Source organism: Eutrigla gurnardus, assembly GCF_963514095.1.
Source record: "Eutrigla gurnardus genome assembly, chromosome: 2".
NCBI classification, from domain to species: domain Eukaryota; kingdom Metazoa; phylum Chordata; class Actinopteri; order Perciformes; family Triglidae; genus Eutrigla; species Eutrigla gurnardus.
Genome location: NC_139916.1, coordinates 17,972,410 through 17,989,553, shown reverse-complemented (window position 1 = coordinate 17,989,553; position 17,144 = coordinate 17,972,410). Strand labels below are relative to the sequence as shown.

General features: G+C 40.6%; 1 protein-coding gene across 3 annotated transcripts in view; it reads right to left on the bottom strand.

Moving 5' to 3' along the window:
• Nucleotides 1–14,358, bottom strand: part of cdk4 (cyclin dependent kinase 4) — a 68,945-nt gene extending 54,587 nt beyond the window's left edge. The window contains exons 1-8 of one of the 3 annotated variants that reach the window (XM_084032842.1): nt 14,155–14,358; nt 7,183–7,417; nt 6,959–7,094; nt 6,699–6,866; nt 6,030–6,139; nt 4,337–4,387; nt 4,115–4,250; nt 3,200–3,288 (exon numbers count right to left, since the gene is read on the bottom strand). In XM_084032842.1, coding sequence (XP_083888968.1) covers nt 3,200–3,288; nt 4,115–4,250; nt 4,337–4,387; nt 6,030–6,139; nt 6,699–6,866; nt 6,959–7,094; nt 7,183–7,400 — 908 coding nt within the window. In that variant the 5' untranslated portion in view covers nt 7,401–7,417; nt 14,155–14,358. Of the gene's footprint in view, nt 1–2,459; nt 3,289–4,114; nt 4,251–4,336; nt 4,388–6,029; nt 6,140–6,698; nt 6,867–6,958; nt 7,095–7,182; nt 7,418–14,145 lie in introns of those variants that run through there. The other 2 variants (XM_084032841.1, XM_084032840.1) reach the window with 2 other exon arrangements.
• Between the last annotated feature and the right edge of the window lie 2,786 nt (nt 14,359–17,144).

The following is a 17,144-nucleotide window of genomic DNA, read 5'->3' as shown; positions in this document are numbered from 1 at the left end:
GTGTCTGTGAGGCAGAGGAAGCCCACCACAGCCCCTCCTCCTTTTTTTCCCTCCTCTTCTTCTTCTTGCTGCCACAGAGCCTCGCAGCACCCCCTTCCCCTCCCCCCCACCCCGCTAGCCTGCTGTTAGCCTGCCGCACAACCAGCTCCACACTGGATCCAGCCCCGGCAAACAGGCTGGGGATGGGAGGCTTGCAGCGAGGTGGTGGTGGTCGCGGTGGTGGAGGTGGTCCTCACTGACACGCATCCAATTTTATATCTTAGCCGACACAACAAAAGAGACAGGAGGGAGAGAGGTAAAATCCTCAAACTCTGCTCCTGCCAATGCATCTACTCTAGTCTCTAGCTCCGTCTCTCGCCTCTCCTTTTCCACAGCAATTTATGGGCAGCAGCTCCTGCTTTCTCTGCCTGCGTCCCTGTTCCCTCTGAGCGAGGAAGTGATGATGCAAAGGATGGATCCGGATGTCTATGGATCATTGCAATAGGGGAACACAATGGAATATGTTTAGGAAGCAATACTGATTTAAGTAGACTCTAATTAAATTACACGGAGAGGAAACTGAAGATACTAATTTGGGTTAGCAGGTAATGATGCAGGAAAGTAAAGAATCATTCCACTAGACAAGCGCTCTCCCGGGGGAGGGGGAGAGACTTGTGACAAAGTGGGTGAGAACTCGCCTTACTCACCTTTTGTCCCTTAATGTTCATTATATACATTACAGGAGTAGTTTCCTATTACATCATATTAGGTTTTGTGTTGTATGTGTTCTTTAATTTACCATTGCTATTGTTATCAGTGCTGCACTTACTATCCTGGGTTTGTTTGTGTTAACATTGTTAGTTTACACCAAAGCACTGTAGTAAATTAAAGCAAACACACAGCCATTAGGAGTTTTGGTTATTTTTATTATGTTGCAGGTTTCAACAGTTTTTAATTGTTTGTTCCTTTGTTCATACTGTTTACTATGGAAGGGGCCGGCCCAGCATTTCCTGATTATATGGACTTATGGAAATTGCTGACATCACTGAGCGAAACCAAGTTGAGGGTTTTTGGTTTGAAAGACTATATTTCTTTTGTTTGTTTGTTGCATTTCGGAAGTAATATTTAATGAGTACTTACCGTTAAGACAGCCATTTAGAGATGTGAATGAGCTCGTTAGTTCCAGGGATGATAGTGAATTTCCTTGTATGTAGGTTACTGTGTAGTTCAACCTTCTCGTACATTGGTTCTGACTGAATCGTGCTAGGGTGAATTGAGGACCCAATATAAGGGATTTTGTGCTCGCGAGGAGAGGGGGACGCCGTGCTGCCAGAAACACGTGCCTTTTGTTGATTTGCCATTTTTATTTGCTAGTTCATTTTCTGAGTTGTTTTCCTTGTAGTTTAACTTTGTATTTTGAGTTACATGTGTAATGGAGGGCACTGTGAATAAATCTACACCTTTGGGAACTCAAAATGTCTGCTGAGTCTGCCTACCTACCACCTTCCTTGGACATTCAAGCTAGACTATTCTACAGGACTTCTCTTCCATCTCTGCCCGTCTTCTCATTAACTCATCAACATCCAGAAATAGAAACATGTAACATTTTGTAACTCAGCAGGGTGAAATGTTTTTGCACCATAGATTGTTATTTGATTTACATATATATCAGTTTATGGAATGCTCTTATTTTGACAAAATAGTGTCAACTGATTGTCTATTTTGGAGGAAGATGTAAAATGTTAAAACAGTTGGAGCTTGATTTTAACTTTCGTTAAGTGCTGCTGGGTGGATCCTTTCATTGCATAAAAAGGATTAGTTTGAAATTTTTGGTTATTCAATTTCTTGTTCTGTGTATTTTCATCTCATCTGTCAGCACTCCATGAGCTTAGCATAAAAATGGGAAGTGGCTAATCCACCTTCAAGCACCTCTTAAGCTCACAAATGCATTGTATGTCATACGTCCGTATCTTGTCATATTTACACTTTGTTTTTGTAGTATTGAACACATTAAATATAGCATGTTTGTGAGCTTCTAGTCTTTCTGTTCGGCACCCCTGACCAGCTGTTGGTGGTAGCTTCATATCTACAGTTCAAACATGAGAGTGGTAAAAAACTCAGGGCACGGACAAAAAAAAGAGTTGCATTATGGGAAGTGTAGGATCCACAGTCTTTTGCAAGACTCCAAACTTTCTGGAAGTGATTTACTAAATAATTTCAACAAAATCAATTCACCTGCAAAAAAAAAAAAAAAAAAAAAAAAAAAACATCTCTCGCTGAATTAAACAGCGTACTGTTTATTTGGTCCATATAAGAGGACAAAAACAGTATTGTAAAGCTAAATTTATTCATTTTTTAAAAATGTAATATAGTTCATTGTATTTTTCACAAAATATTTCAGTTTTCACAGAATAAAATGTATTTATTTAATGTGGACTGTCATCTGTATAATAGCAATTATACAAAAATGAAGTTTGAACATGATTAAAGGCTTTTTTTATTCATTTGTAGTTGCAGTGCTGCTTGATATCAGATGGTTTACGCAAATGGACACAAAAAAGTTCAACCCTTCAGTCCTTAATTCAAAGAAACAATCTATGACAGAATTTAAGGGCAATACCAGTATTTTTGGGACGTGTCTTTCTCATTTTTTTCATGATTTTCAATAAAACCTATATTCTTATTGTTCCTTTAGCATGATAAATATAAACACAAATACGATGAGATCACTAATGACTGGCTGATCTAACCCTGAGGCGTCACTTCTGTCAGACTTTGTTGAGCCCGTTACAAGAAAAGACAACGTCTCCGCTTTCTTCTGTCAAAACACTGTACAAACAACATAAGCAACATTTCAGACGATATGACAGACATGCCTGTGCATCACGTCCCAGTAGACGAGAATGATACAGAAATCGAACATCAAAAACACTGGTACTGTCCTTGAAGACAACATGTTAACATCATTAATTGTGACATTGGAATGCATGCCAGTGATCCTTAAATTCACTCCCCTTCTCATTTTTTTTTTTACATTTTTTTTATTCCATTTCTCAGGAATAAAAAAACATCCTTTTTGATGTAGGAGTAACAAAGAAATACCCCAAAGCATAACCCAGACGTCTTGAATGAACTGAATGAACATTGAAATCCTTTCTGGTTAGGCCAGGGTCTAAACTCAGACGCCGTTACCTCTTGCTGCATGTCTCACTGCATCATTCAAGTCAATATCTCCTCATCCTGGAAATAGGGATGTTCTAGAGCATTCAGGGCAGATATTCGTTTCAAGGGGTCGAAGGTCAGCATTTTCTGTGTAAAAAAAGAACAGCAGTTTGTTAGAGCTGTGTCAGGCCAGTAGCAGTTCAACTTTTTGAGGAATACTCTTTTCCATTCTCTTGCAGAGAGTTACATGCAGTGGTCGATACTCTGTCTTAGATTGGCATACTGATGGGATACAGGGGGAAGTTATATCTTATTTGTTTAATCCATTCAAAATCCAAGATAAAAGACAAACGTTTATGCAGGATTATGTGCCACACGCTCATTTGTCCAGGACCAGTTGCCAAGTAACCAGCGGGATGTACAGGAAGATACGGTAGGCTACTGTACCGTTGGCTTCCTTTGGTCATTGGGTTGGATATTTTCATTACATTCTTGACTAAAATTTTGTTTGTTATTTTGCACACATTTTCTACATCATGCAGAGGAAGAATATAATATACTGTGAACTTTAAAATGCATTGTTGAATTACTGGTTTAGTCACAAAAAAAGTAAGTACATTTCCTTGTTTTGATCCGATGGTAAAGTAAATACTAATCCTCTAGAAAATGTGCTTTACTTTCAGTTGTTTCATCACTTTAAATGACAATGCAGAAAGAATCCTTTTCTTTAAACAGCATTGCTGTCCTACTCTCTCCTTGAGTTTAACCAGCTGGATAAGCGACATTAGTAATGTAAATTTCACCAGGGGCTGGCTTGTGTTGTGATCAGCGGACGATGAGCAAAGAACATCCTTCAGGAGTCTGAGGTCACCGATCTGTTACTGTCCTGATTTCAACTCTGTACACAGCTGAAAATTAACCTCCAGGCGGGATACACCAACACTTGAATTTTAAATTCACAGTGAAGTCTTACCAGCAATAGTTGCGCCCCCTGCTCATTTATCTCTGGAACAAAGTCAGTGATTGGACGAGGTAAGAGAGGGGGGAAGTGTGTTCTTGAGAGTGTGACATCAGTTGGCCACTCGTCCTCTGGTGGCAAGCCAATAAGTCTGAAATGATATAATTTTTTAGTGCGATGGGTATAAAAATGAATAATCAAGTTGGATGAATGTGATGGGAATTATATATTACTCACTCAAAAAGTTTCCCAAGTTGGTCCATTTCTGATTCTCCGCAGAACAAAGGTCTAACAGACAGGAAGTTTGTACCAAAGTTAATAGATTGTTATCTGTTATTCAAATGTCTTTGCAACTCCCATTTGTGCAGGAGGGCAAACAGTACATTTAGACATACCCGGTAGATTAACAGCTTTACCATGAAGCTGAGTGATTCTACTTTTTCACCCAAATCAACTTGTTCATACTATGAATGTATCATCATATCTTCACCTTCACTATACTAACTGTTCAATTAATTTAACAAAAGTTCAATTATTTCAAAGTATACATCTCTTGATTGTTGCCGTCTTGCAATGTGTAATTTGTACCACTAGATAGAGCTACTGTGTGTGCGTGTGTGTGCGTGTGTGTGTGTGTGTGTGTGTGTGTGTGTGTGTGTATGTGTGTGTGTATGTGTGTGTGTGTGTGTGTGTGTGTGTGTGTGTGTGTGTGTCAGTGGTTCCCAGTTGATCTGGGAGAGAGAGAAGTTGCAAACAAGACTGGTGAGCATTCAAATGTCGTCCTTTTAAGGCTTTGGCTTTTTTTGTGAACATGCTCACACAAATAATGTGCCCGGTGGTTTATATCAGCATGCATGATGACTTCAGAGTGTAAGGTAAGGTACAACTACAGTAAACGTATAGTTGACTGGTAGGAAAAAGGGGGCAAGGCTGGAAGAGAATACATATATATGTACTGTAACATAACAAGTGTGGCAAAGCCCGGCTGTTTTTCACCAGTTCACCTCCCGACAGTCTGATGCTCCAGACCAGATTTCCCCAGACCCCCGGATAACCTTGTAATGTGATCCGTTTACAGATAAAACCATAACCCTCTGCAACCTCATCATGGCTGCTATGGTACAAAAACATCTGGTGTGTTTGAGTTCAAATCTGGACACTCGCATCACCATGTAATGAGCATCCCTACAATCACTAATGAGAGAATGAGTCTAAAGGTGGAACATACCTCCTTCTGCCAAAAAGGAATAGGTCATGTTTGATGTTCTGTTATGTCAGAGTGGAAAGATTAACATTTAACATATCAGCAAACTGTTCTATGTCAATGTATTTCATTTGCTGACTTGGAAAAACAAGACAGGACAAGACTTCTGTCAATATTTAACCAAAACCACAATCTTTTCCTAACCTAATAACCTAAACAGCAAATAGGAGGCTGAGCCTTGTACTCCCTTGCCTTCCTACTTATGATTTATGTGCAGAGAAAGATGCCAATCTCTCTGGATTGGAAAATTGCCAGTGAACATTTTTCAAGCAGCCGTTTCTTCCAAAACATGTCTGGTAAAAAGTAAATTAGCAGTATATGAATGTATTTCGTAGGTGACCTTTTTGTTAGAGTTAGCTCCGAGCTTGCCTTAGGAGTTACACGAGAAACTAGAACTCACTTTGTAAGCACAAACTTCCACCTTGCAACGGTATCTTCAGGACATGAAACTGAAACTCTGCTACTTCCTAGCTTAATCAGATCACCACCGAAATCTAATCCACTTTTTCCTTTGCCCGAAGGCCCTCTTCACACCAAATTACTAATTATCTAAATCTGTTCGCGTTACCTTCTTAAGACACACAATTTAGCACCAGAATTTAAACCCTGATCATAAATACATATAGTGCCAGTCTCCTTTATCTGAACATTATTCTGCTGACTCACTTGCGTCTGAACATCTCAGCAAAGATGCAGCCGGTGCTCCAGATGTCTACAGGTGTGGCGTAACTGGTCTGCAGCAGAACCTCGGGAGGTCGGTACCACAGCGTCACCACCTGGGAGACACAAACATGGAGTCCGTCAACAATATACCCCAACAGCATTTATGCTGAGCCCTTACCATACACTTTAAGACATCCTACCTTCTAGGTGCTCATTTTTATACAGTATGAATATAAAGTAACAAGCTGTACTTTGCGTTTGGTGATATTTACCTAGCGTTAGCATGCTAACAGGCTTAACCCAAGTGGTAAATAATACCTTCCAACTATTTGAATGCTGGAAAAACTACACAAGTTAGCATTTTGCTAACAAGTGCTCTGCCTCAAAGAGCCTTTTCCTGAAATATGAATTGAAGGAAGCTCAAACTCAAAGACTTGACAATAAGTTACTGACAAAATACATAGTACATTTATAATATTCTGACAGTAAATTTAGCTTAGAAGACAAATGATAAGCTAGCATGGACTTTGCCAAAAGGGTAACGGGAAACTGGTAGCGTCTTGCGTTCCCTAGGTTAATGTTTTGCAGCAGACTTTGCTGTCAATACAGAATTCCAGGTGCAACCTAGAGAAACGGATGTGTACAGCTTTGAGCATGGTCCTGAGTTCTTACCACAGGTGTGAGGGCCATGTGGCAGCTGTAGATCCTGGCCAGTCCGAAATCAGCCAACTTCACCTGGCCCTGGCTTGTTACCAGAATGTTCTCTGGCTTCAGGTCTCGGTGCATCACACGGTTAGAGTGAAGGAATGTTAGACCACACAGCAACTGTCTCATCAGGTCCTGCAGAAACACACAGGAATATGAATGGTTTTCTCCCTTCTAGCTCTGTGAGAGGTAATGTGGATTAGTTTGGATATGGTTTCAGTTCTCACTTTAACATGCCCAGGGGATAGTCCTGAAGCTGGGGCTCTCTCTAGGTACGTCTTGAGGTCTTGGTCCACATGTTCGAACACCAGCGTGACTTTAGTTTCCTGGTCCGACCTCTGGGTGGCACATACGTCCATGAGCCTGTCGCGTACAATAAAAGCAGGGTTTTGTGTGGCAGGTGTTCACAGTGAATTATAGACAGTGCAAGACACTTCGAAAGCCGTCTTACCTGACCACGTTGGGGTGGTCAAACTGCTCCAGCCTTTTCAGCAGAGCCACCTCTCTGACCGTGGAGATCGGGAGGCCATTTTGGTCAGTCTGGACACGCACGCTCTTCAGAGCCACAAACTGCCCGCTCTCTGTGTCTCGGGCCTTGTAAACCGTCCCATAAGCGCCTCCTCCGATCTCCGCCACTGGCTCATACTGGATACTGGCGCCGTGGGCCATGGCCACGAGCAAACAGACTGGGAGACAAAGTACGACACACAGATCAGATGCAAAAGCGGTGCGTTTAATTGCAATTATAAGGTGATGAAAGGTTATCACATATGTGACTTTTTATACTTCTATAAACATTAATAAGCATAACAAATATAAAATCAGTGTGTTAACAACTCTCCCAACAAAGTAAAAAGCAGAGATTTTTAAACACCAAAGTGCAGCCTGAAGCTTTTCTACTGAAAATACTGCAAATGAAACACTAGAACAATCCCACTTCCTTTTATCTTGGATCTCACCTCCCATGTTACCTAACATGACCCTCAACCCAAACCCATCTAGTTGGTACACATACTTTGAATAAGTGCAGAAAATAAAGTTGCAGATCTACTAATTGAAGAAGATGCATTTAAAAATACAGGCAAAGCAAGGAACATAAAAGCATCCGACAACCAGTAAAACTCACAGCACTGGGTTAAACGACTGCCTTTTATGCTTAATGTTGTTTGAAATGAGTTTTCTAAATCCTTTATTCCAGTCTTTTTGATAGCTTTCCTTTTCTTAAAAGGCCTCGATATTTATTGGTTTGAGTGTACTGAAGAGGCAGCATCACAGACAGACATGCTGTAGGGTGATGGACCGAGGACATGAGAAGGGCGTTCTGGTTGTGTGTCGAGTGTGCAATATTTGTTATTACACAAATACTGATTGGAGACTGAAAACATGTTTCGAGGTGAAATGTCTGGATGGTCTTATCTAATACTGAGAATTAAATACCTAACGAAAAAAAAATCAAGGTGCTTCACCACAGTGATACAAAAATGAAGCCGTCCCACTGAGTGATGTGCAACATTTCCAAACTCAATCAGAGACAATTAAACTATAATTACCTCTGTTTAAGAGCGACAGACGTTCATCTCACAATAGACATATTTCTTCTGTCTCACGGTATATTTCATCATAATGCCACATCACTTTCATCTATATAGATTAATGCCCAGTTAATTGGGTTACAATTCCCTCTCTGGAGTCATTTCATTTTCAGTTCAATTATCATCATCCAACATGTTCTTATTCCTAACTCATCCATAAGGACAATTGGTCATTTGAAGTCAAGTTTCTGGCCATTTGGTGGATACCAGTTCCATTATTTTTATTTTATCTTTGTTTTGGTCTCCATGGACTTCTGTGAGAAATATCTGGCTCTTTAGCTGCTACATGTTCACCAGCTAGATGTTTGTTTCGTTTGACTGCTGTTTGGTCTGCGTGGTGCTGGCAGCGGTCGCGGTTCAGTCAGTTTACGAGAGCCTGATCCTGCTGGTAATGTCGGTGAGGATCAAAACAGTAGATTTGATGGTTTTAATACCAAAACAATAAGCTGGAAGATGTGAAAAACGCTCTAACTGAGGGGAACTGCATTGTGGGGTATTAATCCACATTAGACATAGTAATTTGACCTGTTGCTAACTAAAAAATATTGATTGATGCAGCTTCAACACGATATAGAGGGGGTTAGGGCTTAAAAGGTAAGGGTTAGGAGGCGTTGCTAATAGACAACCCTTCTTGTATTTTATCCCTTTCTAGCGGCAGGTGTCAGCTATGCTTGTTGCTGAACACAGCATTTTAATGGCAGGCTGTGCTGGCTTCAATTAGAGTGAATCCTAATAAGAGCTCTCCAGGTACTTTCAATGCAAAGTGCAAAAATGTGGGTTATATTTTTAGACACATCCAAAAGAGCCATTTAGGAATGCTCTACTACATTCACCAAATGTTTTATAATCCATGAGCTACAGTAGTACCTAACCTCCTGAAAGAAGTCAAATGACTCACTGAATGAGGTGCCATTTTAAAGCAAGCACACTTGACGCAGGACTTTTTGGCTGCCACTCTGCCAGTACAAGAAGCACCTTCAACCACTCAACCCCAAACAGTCATTCTGTCCCATCCTTTTCTAGCTTTCCTCTCGCCAATTCACCAACTCCATTCTCCTGCTTTTGAGGCTTTGACAGCACAGTTTATTGGACCGGGATGTGCGCACATTTCAAAATATCTTTGCGTTTGACTCAAAAACTTGATCCTGCTTTCAGGTCTTCTATAACCTCGCTGATCTTAACTGTATGTTTATGTTAATATCTCTAGCCGACCAATACTCCACTTCGACACTGAAGAGAATCGTCTACTATCCACCAGTCGACTGAGTCATTTAAGAGAAAGGGTTGTATAACACTAACATTAATTCACAAAACAATTTACAAAAATGTCCAGTTCCAGTTTTTGGAAAGAGAGGCTTTGACACTTAATTTTTCATCTACGATAGTAAGAAAGAAATATTTGTTGTTGTTTTTTTTAACTCTGGTGAGATAAAATAAGCAATTTGATTACTTCACATTGGGTTTTGGGAAACTGGCATTTTGTCACTAATTATTGAAATCCCATAGACAAAACATTGATTTACATTTTAATATCGTAATATGATTAATAGGACTATGAATACACTTTTTTATTATATAAATGTATTTATATAAAATGTGTCAATAAAACTGTGTTTAAACTATGAGCACAGAGGGTTAGTTAGGGCAGACAAAGTGTGAAATACATGAAGTCGGAGCTAAACTTGTTTCTGCAGGGGAGAGTAAGAACAGCACAACAAGAAAAATCTAATCCAGCGAAAGCTAAAGACTTCAACAAGGAATTCATTCTCTTCGGTAGTACACCAGTCTGTTTTCCCCCAAAGCCAGCACTCCAAAATCTAATACTTTAAATGGCCATCAATGTTTTTTTGTTGACAGAATGAGACACATGAGACACACGCTACACGATTGCTTCAGGAGCTCAGAGAGGAAAATAGATAAATGCAGAATCACTATTGAATGTTGCAATATTGTATATTTTATTGTTTGGGCTCTATACATATCCTATACAAAATGATCTATTTATAAATAAATAGCCCATCCAAAAAATGTACTATCTATTAGGGGATGGCACATTTCCACTTCTTCATGTTCGATAAGTTGACCTTGAATATCTGCCAATAGCGATACTAGTCCGATACCGGCTTTTTCATCATAAACTGGTGGACGTGAACATGGCACTAACCGGCCTAGAGCTTACGCGGTATAGCCAAGGGTTTGAATATTCAGATGCCAAACCACAACGGTTGATGTGGTCAATATAATCCGTTGTTAATGAAGAAGTGTTACATTATGCATGTTGAAAAAACCCTATTCCTTCCTCTTGTGCAAAGGAAGTTGAGTCATAATGTCTGCGGACAAAAAGATTGCTTGCATTCCTATCTCTAGAATAAATAAATAAAATCCTGTCAATATCAGAACTGAATTGAGAAAGACTTTAAATAGATAATGTCCTTCAAAGTGAGATATGCAAGAAAGAGAGAGAATATTTCTACGTATTAAAGAAAGCCAGTGAACTATTACTTAACTACTGAGTTTAATTATAAAACATAAAGAGAAAGATCCTTTATTACAACCCTGCAGGAGTCTGAGTTCATGAACGAACTACTTTAAATTATTCAAATGGCAAAAAAAACACTTCAGTCTGCTTTTGATTAAAATTGCCTTTCTAGTTATTATTAATAGTTAATAATTCATATTGTATTAGATTTATATTTTATATAAATACATGCATAGAAATCTTGTTTATGGTTTGAAATGTTTTAAATTAATTTCAGAATTTTGTTTTCATGTAGAACTAAACATGCCACAATTGTGTCATAACTTTCAGGCAACTATACATGATGACAACTAGCCCAAATACGGAACAAGAACTTGTGAGCGTCAAAAGGACCACATAGTCAGTAAACCACTAAACTTAATTTAACACAAAAATAATAACATTGTGATCCATCTATCATAACTCAATATGCACACAACCATCAACAGAACAGAACGTAACACTTGTAGAAAAAGACTAATAACTAATAATAATTTTGTATTTAGTTTTTCTGTTTTTTTCCTAATGCTTTTTATGTTGTTTGATAATACTAATACATGTACACAGAACTTACATAACTTTTTGGTGCACATTTACTATCAGAAAATGCATTTAAATGTTAAGTAGCAGAATATGATTCTTTAAGAAAGCTCCTCGAACTATGACATCGATCACATATTATGAGGCTCATTAAAATATGTAAAGCAACTTTCCGCTACAGGCAGACTGTGTGTTAACTGCTGTGGAAGGAAGCAGAGTACCAAAGGGCCACAAAGAATGGAATGGCTCTATGTCCAAACCCTGTTCTCTGGACACGGGTGTCCCTCAAGGCTCAGTATTAGGACCGCTTCTGTTCTCACTATACACCAGATCACTAGGTTCTATTATCACATCGCATGGATTCTCCTACCATTGCTACGCAGATGACACCCAGCTGTTCCTCTCTTTTCCCCCGTCGTCTGACACTCACATTGCAACTCGCATCTCGGACTGTCTGGCTGACATCTCTGTCTGGACAACTGCACATCACCTCAAGCTTAACCTGAATAAAACCGAACTCCTCTTCATCCCAGGGAAAGACTGCCCTCGCATGGACCTGTCGGTCACTGTCGAGGGCATCATAGTATTGCCGTCATCAACTGCAAGGAACCTGGGTGTAATCCTCGATGACCAACTATCCTGCACCCCCAACATCACTGCTGTGGCCCGATCCTGCAGATTTGCCCTCTACAATATCCGCAGGATTCAGACTTTCCTCACAAAGGATGCAACGCAACTCTTGGTCCAAGCACTGGTCATCTCCCGCATTGACTACTGCAACTCTCTCCTGGCCGGACTCTGCGATTAAACCATTGCAGCGTATCCAGAACGCTGCAGCACGCCTTATCTTCAATCTACCCAAATTCTCCCATGTGACCCCCCTCCTCCGTGACCTCCACTGGCTCCCTGTTGCAGCACGCATCCAATTCAAGACGATGACACTGGCCTTCAGGGCCATCAATGAAACAGCACCCATCTACCTTCAAACACTGGTCAAACCTCATGCCCCGAAGCGAGCACTTCGCTCCTCTACTTCAGCTGGCCGGCTGGTACCACCATCGCTGAAATCAAACAAATGTCGCTCAGCAAAGTCCAGACTCTTCTCTGTTCTGGTCCTCAGTGGTGGAACGAACTCCCGACTAATGTCAGGACAGCAGAGTCATTTGCCATTTTCCGAAAAAGGCTCAAGACTCACCTGTTCAGACTTCACCTCGATATAGCATGACCCACCCACTAACACAGCCAAAAAAAACCCTTACCTATAGCACTCTGATCGTAGCACTGTTGCTCTTGAAGTACTAGTTTACTCAGATGAGGACCTAACACTTGTTCTATTTTTAGCTCTTACTTTATCAGCAATGATACGTTGTGGTTTCTTTGTTTCCTTCTTTTGACAAATGTAAATTGTAAGTCGCTTTGGACAAAAGCGTCTGCTAAATGACCTAAATGTAAATGTAAATGTAAATGTAAATGTAAAGACAGAGAGTAGCCTGGTGAAAACATGTGATTATCCAAGCATAGACTGTCTAATGTCAAACTGTTCTTAACTTGAATTATTAACACTGTATTTTATTAGCCTATTTCCTTTTTTATTTAAATACAGAGGGGGAAGAAGTACTCAAGTATTTGACTTTTAGGCTGAGTACAAAAAAACATACTGAGTAAAGTAAAAGCACTGGTATCAAAATATTATGGTACCAAAAGTATATATTAAGCAGAAGGGTTAATTTTAGAATAAAATATATCATGTAATCATAACTATTGATGCATAAGCAAGACCTTAATGCTGAAGCTGGTGCTATTTTCATTGAGTTGAAGTACTTGATCTGCTACTGGTTTGTCAATCCAGGATCAAATGATTCTAATGTTTTGACTATATATTTTTAATTATTCATCTGAATCTGCAAATGAAGTAGCAACCAAAGTATTCAAGTAAATGTAAAGTACAGTCGTAGTCGAGTAGAAGTACGTTACAAGATCTGTTATATTTGGTCAATTATTAGAATAATACATCCAATAATAATACTGTCACTATACTAAACAACCTCTAACATGACTTTGCTGTGTTGTTCACCCGGTGCAGCGTGCTCATATTTATTTATTTCTTATATTATTTATTTGACAACAACAGAACAAAACAGCAGTGTGATTTTAAACACTTTGGCCGCTGAAAGGCCTCCGCCGTCCCCCCAGACTCGGCGTGGCCTCCGCGTCGGACCTCCTCTGCTCCAACAGGAAGTCGTTAGGCTCAACATGACTTGTCACCCTAAAAACATCTCCTCGTTTCCTCCCCGGTGACACAACACCAGAGGAAGGGCGAGATTTCAGAGCCACACCTGGAAGTTTCACGGGTGTCCCACAACAGCAGCTGATCGATCACCTGAAGAGCCCGTCTATTGATTATCAGCTCTAATTTCTCTCTCCCCCTCCCCACACTTTCCACTCATGTATCCCCTTAATCTAGCCGGACATTGAAGGCCGGTGGGCGGAGGCAAACACGGGCCAGGACGGACAGAAAGCCCTCCGTCCCGACACGTGGTGCTCCTCCATAGCGCCCCTTTGTTAATTAAACTGACATTAAAAACACAAAGTGAAGTAACAACAGGCCACGCGGACTTTTTCCTCTTCCTCGCGCACTTGGGTAGCGACGCGGCGGAGGCCGACAGTAAAGACGGATCACCGCCAGCAAACTTCCATTATTCCTACATCTGTGTCACATCACACGAACATGAATCACACTCGGTGGAAACGACAGTTCACATACGTCGCTTACCGCGTCCGAGTCTTTTCGGCGGCAGGTGAGCTTCAGCCTTACGAGGAGGACATGCTAACTAGTCTGCCACGTATAAGTCCTCCACAAGAAGAAGCAGGTCCGGAGCGGCAGGTCGGGTCCGGGCGGAGGACTACAGCTCCAGCGGTTGGATCAGATGTCCAGAAGCCAATCAACAGATTATGATTTCGGCCTCTACTGTTTTTTTTTTCTTCTGCACTCTTTTTAGGGCTGTTGCTTCTGGCAACTCTTGCAGGAGGCGGAGCTAAAATAATAATAAAAAAAAAAAAAAATCTTCAGAGGACCTTAAAGCCCTGCTGTACTCCGCGCCTTTATAAAGTTACAATAATGTTTTAATCCACGCTGCAGAGGGTTTAATTTTATTGTTGCGCGTATCTTACTGTTATGTTGCTATTTATTTCAGATGCTACGAATAAAGGTCTATACATGCCATAATTTTAGCATGCCACACATTTTTTCACCATAAAATAAAAAGAACTAAAATTTAAGTGGATCAAAAACAGTAATAGACATAAAATAAACAAATAATAACCAATAGATTGTGTATGTGCATGCTATAAAATAAACTTTAGGTACTAAATGCAAGTAGGCTGAAGGTAATTTGAAAATATGTTCAGTTTCTAGCAAAGATCTGTCTATTTGTTTGTATTGCATACAGATGAGTAAAACTGTACAAACCTTTCTGTCTATCTGTCCAAAAACGATAATTTTATCATCCTCATCGGTATACTGCTTTAATTACAACACGGCCCAGTTCTTAATCCAGTTTTCATGTTGTTTCGGTGTGCACAGTGCAGACTCTATATGACAAATGGACTGAATGCAAGTAGATTTTTCTAATAATAATAATTTGAGATAAGAGTACTTACGTTAAAGTCAACTCTTCATTAACTGTGATTTCTGTTCCAGTATGGGTCTTCATTGGTTCCAACCAAATGCACAATGTCTGCTTTGGAAACGGCATGTTAAAATGGAAAAACATGGATGGTGGACTTGTGGTTGTCGATAAATAACCTCCTATTTGGACAGTTATGGTTCTGGTGTCCAGTACAACCAATCTGGGAGGCCGTCTTTGAGTGCTTTTACAGTTTTCCACCCAGCCTGCTGCTCCTTTTGTGTTACTACCACAAGAAGGGAAGAGCGTCAGCGCCATGCAGTCTGTCTCTGGCTGGGACTAAAGTATGAAAGAAGGATTTTTCGAAAAATGTTATGTTGCTCCAGGACTCTCTGCCCCTCAGAACTGATGCACAAACACTATACTTATTTCTGAATGAGAGATTTCCACCTTTTCAAGTCGTTTTCAGGCCATTTTAGATATTGTCTGCACTGTGACAGGTTAAATGTCCTCAGTGAAAAGGTCTAGCTGTCTTTATTGTAATCGTTGTGTTTCTATAATGATGTTTTAGTTTATGACTGATCATGTGCAAAGAAAAACAAATAATTTAAATCAATAGAAAAACGAGAAGAATACAATACATACAAATACCATGCATATCCACCCAAATATATGAATTATTGCTTAGACATACAATAAACATTGTCATTAATTGAATTCATTTTATTTTCATGTTTTTTATTCAATTAGTTATTATTTATATTAATTGATTTCTTTAAAGACATGTTTTAACCTGAATGTCTATCAACCAGTGAGAAATTGTTAATATTTTCCCCACTACATAATATTAAGTCATTTAATTTGAGATTTGTTTTTGGGCCAATCAATATTAAATATTAAGCATCAACAGTATTGAGACTTCAGAGAGATACAGCTGTTTTCAAGATACTAACATTTGACTAATTCTCAGTTCTAACTGACACAGGCGTCGCCCCCTACTGGACTCTATTAGTAATACTCACGAGCATCAAGTGGTTCAGCTGGCCATTGGTTCACAACCATCGACTTAAAAGACAAATATTTCCACGTCATGGTAGATCCAAAATAAAGGAAATTCGTGCATTTCGCCTTCCAGGAGATAGTCTATGAGTACAACAGGCTTTTGGCTGGTCCCTGTGGACACACTGCAGCCACTTCACATTTTATCTCAACAACCTCATCATCATAGCCACATCCAGACCATCCAGCAGGGCTCCCAACCACGTCAGCAGGTGGAGTATTTAGTTGTTGCTCAATGCACGCAGGCTGCGGGCCACCCTGTCTGAACTCAGACGTACAGCCACGCTGCAGCCAGGCAAAGCTGCTGGGATGAGGGCTCCCCTACTGCATAAATGTGAGAGGACCAACAGGCAGTAACAACAGGCAGAGCGCCGTTCGGTCTGGTGCTGTGATGAAGACGGTCTCCGAGCACCTGTTGGCTCTGAAGGCTACCCTGGCAAACAGGGGCACTGGCCTCAGGTTGAGAGATGGACCCCTACCAGATGAGTGGCGTCATCACCTTGTGGTTGTGAGGCAGATTCGGGAATGGTTTGGGAAAGCCATTGCCAGATCTTTTCGTCACCAACGCAACACCCACTGTCTGCTAGGTTCACCCTGGCAGAGCAGGATGATCCACCTCTGGGGGTGGACACATTTGCACATGTGCCATGGCCAAAAAAGCTGCTTTCTGTCGTTCCTCCAAGGGTGAGGCAGGAGAAGTTGTCAGTCATTCTGGTAGGCCTATCTCCCAGACATTGCAGCACCGATTTAAGCATAAGTTCCTCAGATGATGCCCTGGACCATCCCTCAGTCCAGGGACAATCTGCACAGACAGAGGTGGGCTGGGGCTAGGGGATGCTTTTTGTCTTCCACCCCAGCATGCACAGCCCTCATCAGATGAATTGAACAGGTGTTTGTGTGCCTCGGGATGGCAGATAAAGCCCTATCCAATTTACACCTGGCAGGATGACTTTGTCCTAATCATTTGAGATATTTTAGATCATAGGCATGTGGGAAATCACCCTGATGCATGCACACTTTATATGTAGTGTGTAAGTGTCGGTGGCTTTGTTAAAAGCACAGCCTATACAACATGTCT